The 17,002-nt window shown below is 59.5% G+C and overlaps 9 protein-coding genes across 9 annotated transcripts, besides 26 other annotated features; all 9 read left to right on the forward strand.

Annotated features, from left to right (window-relative positions):
• On the forward strand, window positions 1-781 carry Tco025E_06260 (acetyl-CoA synthetase; the record flags this gene model as incomplete). Its single annotated transcript, XM_029373140.1, has 1 exon — window positions 1-781. A coding segment is annotated over one exon (781 nt), but the record flags the coding sequence as incomplete, so codon positions are not given.
• A 463-nt stretch (window positions 782-1,244) lies between these two features.
• Window positions 1,245-1,300: a microsatellite.
• A 279-nt stretch (window positions 1,301-1,579) lies between these two features.
• Window positions 1,580-1,627: a microsatellite.
• Window positions 1,628-1,802: 175 nt separating this feature from the next.
• On the forward strand, window positions 1,803-3,287 carry Tco025E_06261 (putative transmembrane amino acid transporter; the record flags this gene model as incomplete). The annotated part of the gene is made up of 1 exon (XM_029373141.1): window positions 1,803-3,287. The coding sequence occupies one exon, from the start codon at window positions 1,803-1,805 to the stop codon at window positions 3,285-3,287; it is 1,485 nt and encodes a 494-aa protein (XP_029226739.1).
• Window position 3,288: 1 nt separating this feature from the next.
• Window positions 3,289-3,318: a microsatellite.
• A 251-nt stretch (window positions 3,319-3,569) lies between these two features.
• Window positions 3,570-3,606: a microsatellite.
• Window positions 3,607-3,834: 228 nt separating this feature from the next.
• Window positions 3,835-3,864: a microsatellite.
• A 180-nt stretch (window positions 3,865-4,044) lies between these two features.
• Window positions 4,045-4,079: a microsatellite.
• A 632-nt stretch (window positions 4,080-4,711) lies between these two features.
• Window positions 4,712-4,753: a microsatellite.
• A 201-nt stretch (window positions 4,754-4,954) lies between these two features.
• Window positions 4,955-4,977: a microsatellite.
• Window positions 4,978-4,990: 13 nt separating this feature from the next.
• On the forward strand, window positions 4,991-5,335 carry Tco025E_06262 (uncharacterized protein; the record flags this gene model as incomplete). The annotated part of the gene is made up of 1 exon (XM_029373142.1): window positions 4,991-5,335. One exon carries the CDS (start codon window positions 4,991-4,993, stop codon window positions 5,333-5,335), a length of 345 nt encoding a protein of 114 aa, XP_029226740.1.
• A 352-nt stretch (window positions 5,336-5,687) lies between these two features.
• Window positions 5,688-5,713: a microsatellite.
• A 7-nt stretch (window positions 5,714-5,720) lies between these two features.
• Window positions 5,721-5,738: a microsatellite.
• A 223-nt stretch (window positions 5,739-5,961) lies between these two features.
• Window positions 5,962-5,984: a microsatellite.
• Window positions 5,985-6,135: 151 nt separating this feature from the next.
• Window positions 6,136-6,155: a microsatellite.
• Window positions 6,156-6,196: 41 nt separating this feature from the next.
• Window positions 6,197-7,510, forward strand: Tco025E_06263 (acetyl-CoA C-acetyltransferase; the record flags this gene model as incomplete). The annotated part of the gene is made up of 1 exon (XM_029373143.1): window positions 6,197-7,510. One exon carries the CDS (start codon window positions 6,197-6,199, stop codon window positions 7,508-7,510), a length of 1,314 nt encoding a protein of 437 aa, XP_029226741.1.
• A 338-nt stretch (window positions 7,511-7,848) lies between these two features.
• Window positions 7,849-7,872: a microsatellite.
• Window positions 7,873-7,912: 40 nt separating this feature from the next.
• Window positions 7,913-7,945: a microsatellite.
• An 84-nt stretch (window positions 7,946-8,029) lies between these two features.
• Window positions 8,030-8,125: a microsatellite.
• Window positions 8,126-8,143: 18 nt separating this feature from the next.
• Window positions 8,144-8,191: a microsatellite.
• Window positions 8,192-8,447: 256 nt separating this feature from the next.
• On the forward strand, window positions 8,448-10,367 carry Tco025E_06264 (putative mitochondrial DNA primase; the record flags this gene model as incomplete). The annotated part of the gene is made up of 1 exon (XM_029373144.1): window positions 8,448-10,367. One exon carries the CDS (start codon window positions 8,448-8,450, stop codon window positions 10,365-10,367), a length of 1,920 nt encoding a protein of 639 aa, XP_029226742.1.
• Window positions 10,368-10,612: 245 nt separating this feature from the next.
• Window positions 10,613-10,646: a microsatellite.
• A 168-nt stretch (window positions 10,647-10,814) lies between these two features.
• Window positions 10,815-10,850: a sequence feature (A-rich).
• Window positions 10,851-10,898: 48 nt separating this feature from the next.
• Window positions 10,899-12,311, forward strand: Tco025E_06265 (putative oxidoreductase; the record flags this gene model as incomplete). The annotated part of the gene is made up of 1 exon (XM_029373145.1): window positions 10,899-12,311. One exon carries the CDS (start codon window positions 10,899-10,901, stop codon window positions 12,309-12,311), a length of 1,413 nt encoding a protein of 470 aa, XP_029226743.1.
• Window positions 12,312-12,523: 212 nt separating this feature from the next.
• Window positions 12,524-12,541: a microsatellite.
• Window positions 12,542-12,560: 19 nt separating this feature from the next.
• On the forward strand, window positions 12,561-13,661 carry Tco025E_06266 (oxidoreductase-like protein; the record flags this gene model as incomplete). The annotated part of the gene is made up of 1 exon (XM_029373146.1): window positions 12,561-13,661. The coding sequence occupies one exon, from the start codon at window positions 12,561-12,563 to the stop codon at window positions 13,659-13,661; it is 1,101 nt and encodes a 366-aa protein (XP_029226744.1).
• A 329-nt stretch (window positions 13,662-13,990) lies between these two features.
• Window positions 13,991-14,012: a microsatellite.
• A 79-nt stretch (window positions 14,013-14,091) lies between these two features.
• Window positions 14,092-14,121: a microsatellite.
• A 6-nt stretch (window positions 14,122-14,127) lies between these two features.
• Tco025E_06267 (spliceosomal U5 snRNP-specific protein) lies at window positions 14,128-14,697 on the forward strand (the record flags this gene model as incomplete). Its single annotated transcript, XM_029373147.1, has 1 exon — window positions 14,128-14,697. One exon carries the CDS (start codon window positions 14,128-14,130, stop codon window positions 14,695-14,697), a length of 570 nt encoding a protein of 189 aa, XP_029226745.1.
• Window positions 14,698-14,866: 169 nt separating this feature from the next.
• Window positions 14,867-14,905: a microsatellite.
• Window positions 14,906-14,976: 71 nt separating this feature from the next.
• On the forward strand, window positions 14,977-16,356 carry Tco025E_06268 (uncharacterized protein; the record flags this gene model as incomplete). The annotated part of the gene is made up of 1 exon (XM_029373148.1): window positions 14,977-16,356. The coding sequence occupies one exon, from the start codon at window positions 14,977-14,979 to the stop codon at window positions 16,354-16,356; it is 1,380 nt and encodes a 459-aa protein (XP_029226746.1).
• A 7-nt stretch (window positions 16,357-16,363) lies between these two features.
• Window positions 16,364-16,432: a microsatellite.
• A 182-nt stretch (window positions 16,433-16,614) lies between these two features.
• Window positions 16,615-16,666: a sequence feature (G-rich).
• Window positions 16,667-16,698: a microsatellite.
• Window positions 16,699-16,793: 95 nt separating this feature from the next.
• Window positions 16,794-16,879: a sequence feature (A-rich).
• The last annotated feature ends 123 nt before the right edge of the window (window positions 16,880-17,002 follow it).

Below are 17,002 nucleotides of genomic sequence, written 5' to 3' on the forward strand. Positions count from 1 at the left end.
GGAGGCGTGGAGGTGGTACTACGTGGTGGTCGGCGAGAGCCACGTGGACATCAGCGACACCTGGTGGCAAACAGAGACGGGCGGCCACCTCATTACGTCGCTGCCGGGCTGCACGCCGCTGAAGCCGGGAAGCGTGACGCTGCCGTTCTTCGGCATCGAACCGGGCCTGCTGGACGCAACGACGCTGAAGGAGATCGACGGCCCCGGCGAGGGGCTCCTCGTGATCAAGCGTCCGTGGCCGGGGCAGGCCCGTACCATCTTCGGCGACGGTGAACGCTACGAGCAGGTGTATTTCCCCGTGGAGGGGTACTACTTGACGGGGGACGGGGCCCGCCGCGACGAGGACGGCTACTACTGGATCACCGGCCGCGTCGACGACGTGCTGAACGTCAGTGGCCACCGCATCGGCACCAGCGAGGTGGAGGATGCAGTGAACACGCACCCCGCCGTCGTGGAGAGCGCCGTGGTTGGCGCCCCGCACGACGTGAAGGGGGAAGGCATTTACGTGTACGTCACGTTTCACACGCACGTCACCATCGACAAGGCGCTTCTCACCTCCGTGAAGGAGACGGTCCGCAAGGTGATTGGGCCGCTGGCGACGCCCGATCACGTCCACCCGGCGCAGTCTGGGCTTCCCAAGACGCGGTCCGGCAAGATTATGCGCCGCATCCTGCGCAAAATTGCCGCCGGCACATTTGACGACCTTGACGACGTCACGACCCTCGCGGACCCAGGCATTGTGGCCGAGCTCATCGAGGGGCGGAAGGGGGTGTCGATGTGACGTGGGCGGTGGCGGTGGCGGGAACAACTCCCACGTGGGCATGCAGTGAGAACTGTTTCTTCTGGCGTTTGCGCAGGGACGCGTCGGCCCCTCAGCGACGGCTTGAGAAGTAACAAGAGGGGTGGAGGCGGGGGGAGAGGAGAAGCAGTACAAACACGTGAGGCGGTTGTAATTTTAACCGAAACTTAAGCGAGGACCCATGTGGATTGAACAATGGAGATAACAACAAGCAAACCCACGCGGCGAGAAAGGGAGAGTGAGAGAGAGGTAAGTGGGTGGATGCAAAGAGAGCCGCGAAGGAGGTAGCAGACTCAGGTGGATGGGTAACTCCACGGATGTAGGTAGATATCCAGGCGCATTAACAGTGCTTCTTGCTCGTATATATATTTCTTCTTATGTGGGAGGGTATGGGGGGAATGAATTGGGCGCTGCGGCTCTGCGGGGCCGTGGTGCTCTTGAGGTCGTGTTTATTTATGTGCGTGTGTGTACGAGTGTGTACGAGAGTACGTGTGTGTGCGTTCGCGGATGTATTCCCTTCAATGCGCGCACACGGATGGGCGTCCCTGGCGGCCATGATAATGGTGACTCCCTTTTGCCTACCTTGCGTGAAACTCTTGCTTTAACTTATTGTTTTTTTTTTGTTTCCTTGCCTTGGAGTAATGGTCCCCCACACCCTTTTTTTTCTTTGCTTCGCCCTTTTCCTTGCTACCGTCGTTCCAGTGGAGGGCGGGGGTGTTGTGTGTCCGCGTCGCAGTGCGCCTTCCGGCTGGTTGTTATGGACTTCCCGGGGGAAAAAAAACACGCACACACGCACAGACAGACAGACAGGCACACACACATACACACGTGTGTGTGGGGGCGTGCCCGCGACGGCTGCCCGCTCCCCCGCTCTCTTCTTTCCCCCCTCTCGATGTTGGTGCCTCACCCTTTTCCGTCTTCTCTGCTTTTGCCTCACTCCACTCAACACAAACGCACAGTGAGAGAGACGAGCGGTTGCATGCGGAGAAGCGAATTCTAAACAATGCATCACACTTCACACACAGGCCCGGAGGTGTTCAATGAAAGGACGGAGCCAGTCTTCGACGCAGGCCGGGAGCCTTCCCCCGACCAAGTGCCGAGCATAGGCCGCCGCAACTCGTTTGCGGAGTCGCAATTTAGCATGGGAAGAAGTATTCAACGGGTGCGAAGCACAAGGAACATTGGCAGTATGCTTCAGGATTTTGCCGAGGAGGAACCGACGCCTGTCGAGATAAGGCGGCGAAAGAGGCCGGGCCTGGCGCAGCGAGTTCTGGAGTATATCTTTCCGCCCGGCAGCATGCTGTCGAGCGCCTTTACACTTGGAAGCTCAACGCTCGGTGGTGGTATTCTTGGCCTGCCCTTTGCGTTCAACATGACCGGGTATATCCTCTCCATCATACTGCTGGTCGTCGTGTCGATACTGACCGTATTTTCACTCTGGCTGCTCGCCCACTGCTCCGACAACGCGAGGAAGCGCACCTACGAGGACACGATGAAGGTCCTCATGGGCCGCGGCCCCGACTGGTTGGTGTCTATTTTCATGTGCGGCTTTTGCATTGGTGGGGGTGTTGGCTACATCATTTCCATTGGGAACTTGCTGACGCCCGTGTTTGAGAATGAGGGGGTCCCGCACTTTCTGACGACCAAGCCCGGCAATCGACTGATCACGAGTATGGTCTGGCTGGTACTTATCTTGCCGCTGTGCCTTCCAAAGCAGATCGACTCCCTACGGCACACCTCTCTGCTGGGGTGCCTCTGTATTCTCTTCTTTGTGATCTGCATTGTCATTGATGCAAGCAGGTACACCTACAAGGATGGCTTTCGCAAGGACCTCGAGATGTTTGGTCATGGCAACACTGCGATTGAGGGGCTTGGTATGGTGATGTTTGCGTGCCTCGTGCAAATTAACGCGTTTGAGGTGTATTTTGAGATGTCGCACCCTACGCCCCGTCGTATGATGCGCGACAGCGCCATCGCCATGGGCGCGTGCGGGTTGCTGTACGTTTTGGCCGGCTTCTTTGGGTACATGCGCTTTGGGAAAACGGTAACAGCCTCCATTCTCCTCTTGTATCAGCCGGGGGAGAGCGTTCTCTTCGCGATTGCGTACGTTGGCATCGTCTTTAAGATCTGCGTCGCGTTTGCCCTCCATCAGCTGCCAATGCGCGACGGCATCTACCACCTGCTCGGCTGGGACGTGTACCTGATGCCGTGGTGGCAGAACGCCGTCTTCTGCACCTTTTTGTCCTTTGTCCTGCTGTTGGCCGGCCTCTTTGTGCCCAACATCAACATTGTCTTTGGGCTCGTGGGCTCCCTCTGCGGCGGCTTCATCGGCTACATCTTCCCCTCACTTATGTACATGTACTCCGGCAACTTCTCGCTGAAGCGCAAAGGCTACTGCCTGTACTTTGCAACGTACTTCCTGCTCGTCGTCGGGTGCATCGCCACCGTGTTTGGCACCGGCGCCTCCATCTACGGGGTTGCCGCGTGAGAACAAAATTAAGAAACAAACAAACAAGCAAGCGCGGAGAGAAGAGGAGAGGGAGAGGCAAAAAAAGGAGGGGGGGAAAAAAAATAATAACATAAAAACCGGATGTAAAGAAAGTGGCAGCGGATGCTGCACTAGGGAACAAACAACCAAGTGCAAGGTAACTGCCTGCCTCCTCTCACGATCCATGTACACGCGTGTGGCGCATTCCGTGCACGGCACGGCGCTAGCAATATATGTGCAGTCTATAATAGTACGCAGGCGGCTTTATCTCTCTGACTCCTCTCTTTTTCTTTTTGTCCCTTTCTTTTTCTGTTGTCTTGACTCCCTTCCTCCTCCTCCACCTTTTCCTTGCGGTTTACCGGGAGCCTTGTTCTGCCGTAAACGCATACTTGTTCATTGCTCGCCCGCGGACTTACAGCACGCGGGGTTGCAAGGAGTAACCGATGTACGTCGCGGGGAGACCGCTGTCATGTTTTCATTTTTGTTTCTGTTAGCTTGACTTCGCTACTGAGCCCACCAAACGAAAATATGCAGTTGGAGCGTATGCGTGTGTGTGTGTGTGTGTGTGCGTGTGTGTAGGTGAAGATATTTGTGTACGCGGCTGTGATACATCTATATTTCCATGCTTTTGTGTGTTTTTGTCTGTTTATGTGCATATACCCGCCCACGAAAAGTGCTTCTTTGGAGGATCTTAAACGGATGCCTACTGTCTGCGCGTGTGTGTGTGTGTTTTTTTTTTTGGGGGGGGGGAAGAGGTTATATATATGTACAAATGTATGTATATTTATATATTTTTCCTCAGCGAGCGGGGGTGGTGGCGGCGACGCCACGACGACCAGCGAAGAGAATGGCGGGTTCCCCTTTGTAATGTGCATCCACGTGCCTAATCGCCGCACGCACACACACACAAAAAAAAAACGCAATCGAATGTGGGGAGGGGGGAGAGCAGAGCGCCGTGTGCGCGCGGCACCTCCTTTCTTTCTTGCTTCCCTCCCCACATATGCCTCCCCTTCTCTCGGTGTGCGTCGACGTGGCTGGAGCTGCCTGCCATATATTATTATTTTTGCTGCTTCTCTCCGTGCGTGTGAACGTGTCCGTGCGATTGCGTTGTGGCGTCCTCTTCCCCACCCCCCGGATGAACTGTCCAATGGTGTTTTGCTTTGTGTTCTTACTGTTCGTTTAACGACCCGCCACCCCTACCCCGTTCTGCGTGCCGCCGCACGGCCAGCGTTCGCGCCCGGCGGCACGCGCCTTTTGACTCCCCCGCCCTTTTGGCTCCTACCTTCATTTGCCTTTGGGCGTTCCTCTCGTTTTTTTCCGCGGCAAACCAACTCTTTTCTGGTGGTGAGCGTTGCATCAGTAGCGGTGGGAGGTGGGGGGTGCGTGCATCTGGCCCCGCTTCCCCACAGTTGGCGGGTTGTGTCTTTTTTTTTTCCTTTTCCTTTTTTTGTTTTTGTTTTTGTTTTGCTCCTGTTGTGTTCTTGGCTTGACGCCTTCCCCCCCGCCCCGCTTTGGCGCTGGGCGGGCGGCGGTGTCTTTTTTTTTTCTTGTCCGTGTGTCTGTTTGCGTGCTCCCCGCTCACGCCAACTCCTGCGGCGCACGCGTTGCCTTCTGCTTTTTCACCCCGCCGCTTCGGTGCCCCCGCGGGGAAGGAGGAGAGGAACGAGGCAAGCAAGCAAGCAAAAGCAAGGCGGCGGGCGACGATGGGCATAGAGACGTGGAAGACATTCCCAAAGCTCCTCACGGAGTACCCGAAACACGGTGTGCCGCTGCCGTGCTCCGACCAAAACCCCCGGCTGCGGTGCCCCGAGACGCGCTGGGCCCGCGACTTCTGCCTGGCCCAAGGCGGCAGCTGCGAGTACAAGATAGAGGCCCACTTTGACTGCCTGGAGCAGTACTACCCAAAGGAAAAGGTGCTGGAGCTGCGCAAGGCATTCAAGCCCAACACGCTCGACTACCCAACTAGCGACACCTACATCCGCTACCGGCACTTCTACATTGGGGCCCCCTGGTCGGGGGGCAAGTACGGCTGGGAGGGAACAATGTAGCGCGCCCCCGCCCCCCTGGCGGGGTGTAGCGGGTTTAGTCTGTGGTGTGGGAGTGCGGCAGAGCCGAGGGGCGCCGTCTATCAGTGTTCGTAGTAGCGGTGGCAGCGAAGTTGTTGTTGCTTTTTTTGCTTGTTTCTGTGTGCGTGGGCGGTGAAGGGTTTGGAGCGACGAACGCGGAAGCTCACTGTGCGTGCCGGGTAGCAGTAGCGGGGGTCGGGGGGAGGAATAGGAGTCAACCCAAAGTGCGTGAATAATTCCCGCGGTGCCAACGTGGGCGCCTGCGTGTGTGTGTGTGTCTTGCTTGCCTCTGCGGCTGTGGAGGAGGGTGCGTGGGACGAGGCAAGCGGCGACGAAAAAAACAAAAAACAAAAACAAAAAGCGGGGGCTCTCTCTCTCTCTCTCTGTGAAAGCAACTACGGCCTGCAACTACGTCGCCTGCCACGCAGACACGCAACCCCCCTCGGCACGTAAACTCCGAATGTCTTTTTTTTTCTTTCCTCTTCTTTTTCTTTTGTGTGTGTGTGTGCCGTTCATTTCTCGTCGTCGACCTCCAACGTCGCCCCGAAAGTGTGTGAATTCAGGCAGGAATCAAAAAAGAAAAACAAACAAACTAAGGGTATAAAACAATAAATAAATATATATATATATAAAGAGAGAGAAAGGCTATTTTTTTTTTGATTCATTCTTAATTAAGCGATTTATTCCTTTAACTTTGACTTAAAGGAGTACGCCAAAGAGGTGGAGGAGGTGCTGGGCGCGAGCAACTGAAGCACCGGGCGTTGCGTCGCCTCGCCCGTCTTGAGGAGGAGGAGGAGGAGGAAAACCGGGACCCACGCAACACGAAGAAGAACGCGCAAAGACATGCTCCGCTCTACCGCCGCAGCGCTCGCTGCCGGGCGCGTCTTTGTCGTCGGTGGCCACATCACCCCTTTCGTGGGCAAGGGCTCCCCGCTCTTTATCGACAAGAAGCACCCCGACTTTGGCAAGAAGCAGAACAAAACGCTGGAGGAGTTCCTGGCCGACAGCATCAGTGGCGCCCTGGAGAAGACGGGGCTGAGCAGCGATGGCCGCGCGGCGCTTGTGGACAAGCTTGTGGTTGGGAACTTCCTCGGCGAGCTCTTCTCCTCGCAGGGGCACCTCGGCCCGGCGGCGGTGGGCAGCCTACGGGGCAGCACGGCCTTCATGAACAAGCCCTCGATGCGCGTGGAGGGCGCCTGTGCGAGCGGTGGGCTGGCGGTGCAGGTTGCGTGGGAGGCCTTGCTCGCGGGCACCGCGCAGGTGGCGTTGGTGGCCGGGGTGGAGGTGCAGACGACGGTGTCGGCCCGCGTCGGCGGCGACTACTTGGCGCGCGCCGCCGACTACAAGCGGCAGCGCAGTCTTGACGACTTCACGTTCCCGTGTCTCTTCGCGAAGCGCATGAAGGCCATTCAGGAGTCCGGCCACTTCACAATGGAAGACACCGCCCGCGTGGTGGCAAAAGCATACGCCAACGGCAACAAAAACCCTCTGGCGCACATGCACGCCCGCAAAGTATCGTTGGAGTTTGCAACGAACGCCTCGGACAGGAACCCGAACTTCCTCGGAAACGAGGCGTACAAGCCGTTCCTCCGCAATACAGACTGTTCGCAGGTGAGTGACGGCGGTGCCGCAGTGGTCCTTGCGAGTGAGGAGGGTCTGCAGAAAATGGGAATTTCCGTCAACGACAGCCGCCTGGTGGAGCTGAAATCGCTTTCCGCCGCCGCAGGCAACCTTTACGAGGACCCCGCCGACGCCACACGCATGACGACCTCCCGCACCGCTGCCCAGCAAGCCTTGGCCTTGGCTGGCGTGAAACCCTCTGAGCTGCAGGTGGCCGAGGTGCACGACTGCTTCAGTATCGCGGAGCTGCTCATGTACGAGGCCCTCGGCATTGCCGAGTACGGCAAGGCGAAGGATGTCATCCGCAGCGGGGACACGGCACTGGAGGGACGCATACCGGTTAACACCGGGGGTGGCTTGCTTGCCTTTGGCCACCCCGTTGGGGCGACGGGCGTCAAGCAAATCATGGAAGTCTACCGCCAGATGAAGGGCCTCTGTGGGGACTATCAGCTCAAGAAGATCCCGGCGCTGGGGGCCACGCTGAATATGGGTGGCGATGACAAGACCGCAGTGTCCACCGTACTCGCAAACATTTGATTGCGGGAAGAGCGAATTGAGTACGCGTCACTGCCTTCTTCCCCCCTCTCTACCGTGGGGTTTTATTTTTATTGCTTGCTTGCTTGGGTTTGGGGGAGGAGTTAACGGAAGGTGGATAAAACCAAGGAGGCGGGAGGAAGGTGGGGGAGCTTCGGCGAGGCAGAGGGTATGCAAAGTGGCAAAGGCGTGCTGTGAGGGCGATAATGCGGAGTAGCGGAGGTATGCACGCGTCAACGCATCGCTGGCCTTGTTTTGCGTGTGCCTTTTTTCTTGGGCGGTGGGGGGGCGTGTGGCAAGTTCCCGCCCCCCCACTCGCCTCCCCATTGCTCTCGCCACTCGCATACATGCATGCATGCATACATTTCCGCGTCATTTTCTCTCTTCCACTTTCTTTTGATTTCTTGTTGTGTATGTTTGCGTGTGTGTGTGTGTATGCGGGAATTCTTTTTTCAAATGGTGTAAGTGTTGTTGCTGTATTTTTCCTTGTTTTTTCGGGACGGTTGCCTTGTACTCTACCTTCGCCGTCGCTGCCGCACGCCGCCCCTGTGTCACACGCCCTTTCGCTACCGCCGAGCTGCTGCCCAGCGGCCGCCTGCGGCTGCTCCCGCCGTTGCCTCACGCCCGCTCCCACCCTCTTCTTCTTTTTCTTCAAATTCCTTTTCTTTTTTGCTTCTTTTTTTTTTGCTGCACCTCTCGTCGGCGTTGCTGCCTGCAGGTGCCCTGTTTTGCCGCGCCCTCGCTGCTCTTCGGTGGTGGCGTCGCTGCGGACTCGAGACGGGACGGGAGGCAGACGCAAAACGGGGAGGACAGCCATCCACCGCGTCGCGGCGGGAAGCGCAGGGCAAGTCGGCGCGCACACAGACACGCACACAACTGGTGGGCGCGGCTAAAGGAAGCGGCAGGAAAACGCACATAGAGAAAGAGGACGCGGGACGGGATGTTTCGCTTCTCTCTTTCCGCGCGGCAGGCGTCGAAGCGCCTGATCGCAGAGCTTGCGAGCATTACTGCCAAGAAGGAGGCCGGCGACGGCAAGCCGAAGGCGGCTGCCGCTGCTGCTGCTGCTGCCGCCTCTGAGACCTCCGCGGCAGCCTCAACGGCCCCTCCCGCATCGACGGGGGACGCCGCGGAGGCCTCGGCGGCAGCAGCGACGGTGCGGGCGGCGGCGGAGAGCGCCATGCGGCAGAAGGCAAACGCGGAGCCGGTTGTGGCGTCAAAACTCGCGAAGCTCGCCAGGAGGCTGCGGAAGCAAAAGGCAGCAAGGGCCGACGCGACGCCCGGCGAGCCCGCAGGCGGCGACGTCGCGGCGCCACGCGTCGGGTCGACTGATGACGCCGGCGATGCCCCGTCGTGTGCGGCGGAGGCGCCGAAGGGCGCGGACCCCGCCGACGGCCCTGCGAGCAGCGAGGGACGGCCGCCGCCGCCGCCGCCGTCGAAGAAGAAGAAGGGCAAGAAGAAGACGGCGACGGCGCCGCCCACGTCAAAGCCCCACGGCCAAGAGGAGAAGGGGGACGCAAAGGCAACTCCCGCCGTCGCTTCTCCTCCTCTTCCCCCTGCAGAGGCTGCCGCGGCGGCGGAGGGGGTCCGGAGGCAGCCTAAAATGGAGCAGCGGAAAGAAGAGGCGACCACCGCGACTCCTCCGCCGACACCAGAGAAGAGTGCGCCGTCGCAGAAGAAAACTCCGATGATTAAGGCGTTTCGCATCGAGGATGTGCTTTCGGCGTGTACCCCAAGCGATGGCGTATTCGCACGGCGGCTGCCACAGGGCGGGTGCCAATTCTTTGCCTGGCCCGGTACGCCACTTGCCATCGCCAGCAACGCCGTGTCCACCATGCCTGACACGATTCGCACCGTGCACGCCATCTTTGGTCGTGAGAAGACGCCCATTGACTTGGTGCTGGACATTGACTGCCCCGTGCCGCCGGAGCACTGGAGCATGTCAAAGGTTCGCCCATTTCAAAAGAAGCTGCTGGACGATACCATGACGGTGCTGGCGGAAGAAATCGGGGCCATTGGGGAGAAAATCGCCTCGCAGGTTGTGCTACAGTCGCCAAACCTGAAGAAGGCCTCCTTTCACGTCCACACAAAGCTGCGGGATGCGGCCTTTGAGGACTACCACTCCCTCCACGGGTTTCTTCATCGGTTTCACAAGAAAACCCCACACGTTGATCTGCAGATATACCGCCCGAACGGAATGCTGCGAATGCATCGCTGCATGAAGGAAAACCACACAAGCGCGATAACTGTGTATGAGGACAAGAAGTGGAACATTGGCTTCCCGAATGGTGTCGTGCCCGACGCCGTCGCAGCGCTCCACTCCGCCTGCGTACGCGAGAGTGGGACGTACTCGCGTCTACTTCACTTTGACGCCCCACGAACACAGACAGTTCCCGAGGAGGGGGCAAGCGCCGGTGCCGGCGGGGTTGCGAAGGGGCCGGCGACGATTCCACGCGTTTTGCTCCCCCTCACCGAGCGGGAGGCGGTGGAGACGGTCTCCATGTGGCTTCGCACCGGCATGCAGGAGACAGACGTTGGTGACTGGCGTTCGTGGATCAAGCTCGGCATCAACGCCTTCCGCATTGCCCACCACTTCCGCGACGCCCAGTCGTTGGAGCGGCCTGCCATGGAGGAGTTGCTCGATGCGTGGGTGGAGGCCAGTAAGAAGTGCCCTACAAAGTATAGGCCCGGCATCTGCGAGTCCAAGTGGAGCAGCTTTGATATTGACAAACTTTGCAAGTTGCAGGACAACGATTGGTGGAGTTCGTACCAGCGCATTGGGCGCATAGCCGCGTTGAACAAGGCGGCAGGGGCGGGCGGGGCAGCAAAGGCGGCGCCGTCGACAACGGCAGAACGGAGCTGAGGTCAACCGGAGGCGCTGCTGTGCGTAGTTACCGCCTCTGCGCCTGCCACTCTGCCCACCTCCTCCACTTGCCGCTGTTCATTATTCCAGCGGTGGCTGAGAAGGAGGGCAGAGTGTGGGTGTGAGCGAGGGTGAGAGAAAAAAAAAAACAGAGAAGCAAAGATATATACATAAATTTTTTTTTCTGCCGTACATAAAGCGATAAGGAACATAGAATAGAATCATAGATGCCCATACATATGCACGTGTCTCTATGTCTCTGTGTGTGTGTGTGTGTGTAAGGAACGTATGAGCGTAGTGTTGGTGGAGGGGTAGCCGATGCAGGTGGGGGGTGGGGCTCGCGGCGGCCATAAGGCATCGATTGTTTTTATCTTCTCCGTAATTCCCCACTGCGATCGCGGTGGGAGGTGTTGTTCGTAACTATTCCCTTTTTTTTTTCCAGTGAGCAAAGAAAAAGAAGAATAAAAGAAGAAATAAAAAAAACTCAAACGATGCGTGCGCGGCATCTTTGCCTATTTGCTTCCGCGGCAGATGCTTCCCCGCGTTGCCTCGGCCCGTGTGAAGTTCTCTTCTTGGGCGTCTCTCTCGATCACCATCTGTGCGCACGCGCACGCGAAGGGTAGCGGCGGATGGGCGATGATGAGCGGGGGACCGGCTGCTGCGCTCCACGGCGGGCCCCCACGCGTGGGCGTCTTGGGGGCCGCCACCGCGGCGCAACGGGTCCGGCAGAGCCTGCAGCGTGCAGGTCTCGTGTTGGTGGCCGTGGGGGCGCAGGAGGAGGCGACGGCGACGAATTCCCCGCTGGGGAACATTACCGAACAAAAACCAGAGCCCGCGGCTGCACCGCAGCCACCCGCGCCATCCGAGGGAACCCCGCCGTCGGGCGCGGCGCCGCAGGAAACCGCAGCTGTGAAGACATGCACGTACGATGAGCTCGTCGCCTGCAGAGAGGTGGATGTCGTGTACGTGGCGCTCCCACTGGAGGAGCGGGATGAGTGGGTGAAGCGGTGCATCCGACACCGCAAGCACGTGCTTCTTTCTATCCCTGCGGCTCCCTCCGCCGCGGTGCTGCAACGGTGGATGGAGCTTGCCAACAGTCAGCGACTCTTCCTCGCCGATGGCGCGGTGCTGATGCAAGGCACCCGGCTGGAGCGCCTGTGGGGGATGTTCAGCGACGCCGGCGACGGCGACGTTGGGCCGCTTCGAGCGGTGCGGGTGTGCTGCAGCAGCGGCGGCAGCGGCCACTTTTCCGAGGCACTCCCCGCGACGTGCGACGGTGTGGACTCACAGTTTGGTGTGCTTGGGAATTTGGGGTGGATGGCCGTGGCGACAGTCCTGCACGGCATGCAGGACACGATGCCAACCGCGGTACTGGGCCGCGCCCTGCAGCGCGATGCCGCACCGGGGTGCAGCATCACGGAGTTTTCCGGGGAGCTGCTCTTTCCGGCGGCGGGATCGCAGGAGGTCACGGTGTGCATGCATGTGGAGCATGCGGCACCAGCATCATCGTCCGCCGCCGAGCAGTTCCTCACAGCCTACGGCACCGCCGGCTCCGTGACGCTGCACGACCTCATCGTCCCCGTGCCCGACGAGGACGGCAACGTCCGCCTCACGGTTGCCTCGCATGAGACGGTGCAGGGCGAGCACCTTCGCCGCACCGTGCGCCGTGAGAGGGAAGTGCGCGTGGCGGAGGCGGTGGAGTGCACGGAGCTTCCCTGGCGGCGCCTGCGGGACACGCTCGCGCCCCGCCCGCACGGTCGCACCCCGCGACTGGCCTCACGCTTCGTGACCAGCGCGGCCGCGGCCGCGGCACACATGAGGCGCTCGTGGTCGACGCAGGCAGTGATTGATGCGATGCTCGAGACCACGACGAAGACCATGGCAGTAACGAAGAAAACAGGGGACGGGGCGGGAAAGGATGACAGCGCACAGCAGACAACATGAAAGGAAAACAAAACGCACGCAAATACGCACGTAGAGGAGGGAACGAAAGAGACGGAAAACCGCGTCTTCTGTGGTGCCCGCACCGCCGCTGTCGCTGCGCTTCTTTGCTGCCATTGCCGGGAATGACTGACCCCCGGCAACGACTCGGCTGTCTACGTCATTGTTTTTGTTCTTCTCTGCTTAAAAAGCACTCAACACGCGAAGAAGTGCAGATATATATATATATATATCTGCCTACCCCGTATCGGGATGCCGGAGGACGTGACGCGCGCCAGAGTTGGCCTTCTCGGTGCCGCCAACATTACCCGCCTCGTGTGGGGCTCCATCCACCGCGCGGGGCATCGAGTGACGCTGCTTGGGTGTCGCGACGCGGAACGCGGGGCGGCGTATGTGCGGGAGGTGTGCGACGCACTCGCCATCCCCGCGCCGGGGCGCCCGCGCGTCACGACGTACGCTGAGGTGGCTTCCTCCCCTGAGGTGGAGGTTGTCTACCTGCCCGTCCCAGTCGCGAGGAGGGACGAGTGGGTGGCAAAGTGTGTGGAGAACGGGAAGCACGTCGTGGGTGAAAAACCCCCCGCGGCCACGGCTGAGCAGCTGCGCCACTGGGTGGAGGCCCTCGACGCAAAGGAGCTGCTCTACATGGACGGCACTATGCTCTCCCATAGCAAACGCGTACAGGCAGTGGCGGCTGCAGCGAAAACGCTGGGGCCCATCAAACACATGTGTTCCAACCACTGTCTCAATGCGTCCGAAGAGTTCTATAGTAAAGATATTCGCATGGACCCCGCGCTTGAGCCTCACGGGGCACTTGGTGACCTGGGGTGGTACAGCCTCCGCTACTTTCTGCACATCATGCAGCTGCAGCTTCCGGTGGAGGTGACCGGCCGCATTCTAAAGACGGGCGGAGAAAAGGGCGCCATCGTGCAATTCTCCGGGGAACTCACCTTTGACGTGGACGGCAACAAGACCGTCGCCTCCATGTTTGCCGCGTTTGACTCGATGGACGAGGCAACTCTCACTGTGGCGGGAACTGAGGGCGTGCTGCGGATGACGGACATGTGTCACCCGGTCAGCGGCAAACCCGCGGGGTGGACCGTCACGAAGCCGCGGACTGTGGCGCACCCGTGCAGGAGGGACACCGCGCCGGAGGTGCAGGCATACAGCACCGACGAGCACACGGAATCGCAACGTGACAGGATGTGGGTGGACGTGGGACGCATCCTTTACCGCGACCAAACCGGGAAACTGCTGGCGAGGGAGGAGCCGCGGCGGTATTGGGCCACGCTCGCCTGGAAAACGCAGGCGGTGATGGATCGCATGCTTGAGTGCTCCCGTCGCCACCACCCCTGAGAAGAAGCCTGCACGGCGGCCGGGAATAGACGTTGTGTGCGACTTCATCGCTGTGGGCAATGCACGGTGTGGCGGCAACAGCCACAGTGCGGCGTAGCAAACTGCCCAGAGAGAGGGGCCGCGTGCGGGCTGTAGGAGCTTAAGTGAGAAGGTGTGGGGAGGGTAAAACGTGGCCAGTGGATTGCGGCCGCAGGAGTCGTGATCCCCTTTTTCTGCGTGTGCTTGCTTAGCTACTTTGCTGAACTTCTGAGTATTTGTCTTTATACATTTTTCATGTATTTTTATTACTAGTAGTTTTTTTTTTCACTTTTCGGGAACTGGGGAAGAAGGTGTGCGTCTGTGTGTGTGTGTTTTTTGTCTTTTTTTTTCTTCGCCCCGCTTTGCTGGACTTTTCCATTGCGCGTGTTGCTCTTTCATGGCCCCCACTCACCTTTCTCTCTCTCTCTCTCTCTCACTCTCTTTTGCAATGGCTACTGCTTTTGCCTGGCGGTTCTGCTTGGGACCGCTCCGGGAGGTGAGGGGCGAGGGGGAAATGGGCGACCTGCAGCACCTGCACTCCGCCTGGGACGTGGACCGCCACATCGTTCTCGAGGGGGACAGGCTGGTGCTGGTGCGCTTCAGCCACTACGAGGCACCGCCGCCGGCTGCTGCGGCGGCGGCGGACGGCGAGGGCCCCGGCGGCGGAGGGCTGACGCCGCACTTCATCGCCACGCGGCAGATGGACGAGGTGCTCGCGGCCCTCGCCCCCAAGGTGCGCAAGTACTGCGTCATCTACGCCGTCTCGACGACGGAGGTGCCAGAGTTCAACACGATGTACGAGCTGGGCCACGACCGGGAGCCGTTTGCGCTGATGTTCTTCTTCCGCAACACCCACATCCGCGTGGACGTGGGCACGGGCAACAACAACAAGATCAACTTCTTCATCGAGGCGGAGGACCTGCTGCCCATCATTGACGCCGCCTACAGAGCCGGGAAGAGCGGGAAAGCCGCCACAAGCTCGGAGAAGAAGTTCACCACGGCCGCGGTGCGACGGTGAAAGTTGGCGGAGGCGGGCGGCTGCGGCTTTCTTCCCACCCACAGCCCCCTGCTCTTTCCTCGCGTGACGCCGCCTGTGTGTGTGTTGCGGGTGGTCGGCCGCGCGAGGCCTCACTGGCCCTGTCCGCAGACCGAGCGCGCAGCCGAGCATCCTGCCCGCTGCTCACTACTTTTTTTATTTTTTATTTGTTTATTTTTTTCTATCTTTTCTGGGGGCCGTGCTAGAGGGAGAGTTTACTTGTATAAGGATAAAGCGAAGCACAAAGGGAGTGAGTAGGAGATGCACACAGGCACGAGCTCTGCAAAACGCGGCGTTCGCTGCGGGAGTCGGCGGGGGCTGTGGGTGCTGCTTGCGGTGGTACTTTTCGCATGCATCGCGCTGGACGCCGCGACACTCGCTGCGGCGGAAGGCGCCCCGAAGTATTCCGCGGCGCCAGCTCACATGAGTTGCGCCGAGGGGGTGAGGGCGTACCTGCTGCAGACCTTGACAAGGCGTGCGGGGGTTGAGGCGTTGGTGGCGAGGGCGCGCGCCGAGCTGAACGAGCTACGCAGCATCTTGGAGGAGGAGAGAAGCGGGCAGCGGAGACCAAGCAGTGACACGCAAACGCGTCTGAAAGCCGCATGGGCCGAGTTCGAATCCGCGTCGGCGGCGGCGCGGAAGTTTGATGAGTCGGTTATGAAGTCCCACGGCAGCCTGCCGCACACGTGTATTCGTGAGGTGAACGCACTCTCCGCGGCGGACCCCGACGCCGAGGACTTCGTTGGACGGACGAAGTACCTGCTGGAAAACGCCATACTGCACCTGCGCCTCTACGGCGAGACGCTGCGTGGGGTGGTGCTCTTTAACGTGGCGGAGTACAAGTCGGCCGTGGACTTCTACAAGGAGGTTGTCCGCTCCTTTAATGCGAAGGCGCAAAAGGCCTACGACGAGCTTCAGCTGCGCAAGAGGAATCGAAGCTTTGAAGAGGAAAAAGGCGGACTGTGGGAGTTGGCAGAGTTCGCTCTGATGTACGCCCGGGCCGCCAGCCTCGCGCTAGTGCCCTGGGCCACGCTCTTTTCGATGTGCGTCCTGCTGTTCCTCTTCGCTCCATTCCTCCTCGCGGCGGTGGTGATCCCGCAGCTCGTCTGGCGAGTGTGGCTGCAGCTCTTCTTTCTGCACCACACCTACGGACTAACCGTCGACGGGCTGCTTCTCTCCCTGCGGCAGTACCTCGATCTTGTCGTGCAGAAGGACTGGGCGGGGCTGCAGGAGCGTTGCGTGACCGCGGTATTGGACTTGGCTGCCCCCGATAATGAGCTGGGGACGTTTTTTAACGGCATCCTCGCCGCCGCGCTGGTGCTGACCAGTGCGTTGCTGGTGCTCATGCTCATATACTACTGGGTGCGGCTGCCGTACGCGATTATTGCGCCGGAGGTTGAGCTCTGGCGCAACAGAAATGCACTGCGGCAACTGCAAAAAGAAATGGCAAAGCCTGCGAGCAGCAGCCCCGCCCCCACAGCAGCGACTACTGCGAATGAGGGCAATGAAAGTAAGGCCCCCGCCCAGGCCGCCGCCGCCGCCCGCGGCACGAAGAAGGCGGACAGGGACAAGCAGGAAGGCGGCGGTAGCGGAAGCAGCAGCAGCAGTCTGGAGAAGAGCAGGAGAAAGAAGAAGGCGTAACTAATTCATATAAACATGTATATATGTATAGATACATGTTTGTATGATTTTCTTTATTTATAACTAGAAATACATACGCGGTGCATCTTCATTTTTTTTGTTTCTTTTTACTTGTTTCCTGCTCCCCTCTGTGCGCCTGCCGAGCTGTGGCTCTTCCGCGGCTGCCGTGTGACATCCCTCCCGCCCGCCCCGACGCTCCGAAGAGTTGCCAGCGGGAGACAAACGACGTGGCGAATTTTTCTTCTTTTTTTTTTTGGAGGGGGTGGGGGAGCGAAGAGCGCTGCGGCGGAGGCAGCAGGGGGGCGGGGGGGAGGAAAAGGCGGCAGCGGGGCAGGCGCGGCGAAAACGGAGCAACGCGCTCCCCCTGACGGGCGTGCCCGCCGGGGAAAAGACGACGGCGGTAGTGGACTGATGAGAGATGAGGCACACGCACACGCAAAACGAAAAAAGAAAAAGAAAGAAAATAAAGACGAGAGATAGAGAGAGAGGAAACATAAACGAAAAAAAAAAGGGTAAAAGAAAGGCGCCGCACGAAGAAGAAGAAAACAGACGGATAGCCTAAAAGAAAAAGTTGCGCTGGAGAAGGAAGACAGTGTGATGCGGCGCTTTACTGGAATAACGTCCTTGTGCTTGTGTGCGTCTGACT

The sequence above is a fragment of the Trypanosoma conorhini genome (genome assembly GCF_003719485.1).
Source record: "Trypanosoma conorhini strain 025E chromosome Unknown Tco_14.4_contig_00413, whole genome shotgun sequence".
Lineage (NCBI taxonomy): Eukaryota > Euglenozoa > Kinetoplastea > Trypanosomatida > Trypanosomatidae > Trypanosoma > Trypanosoma conorhini.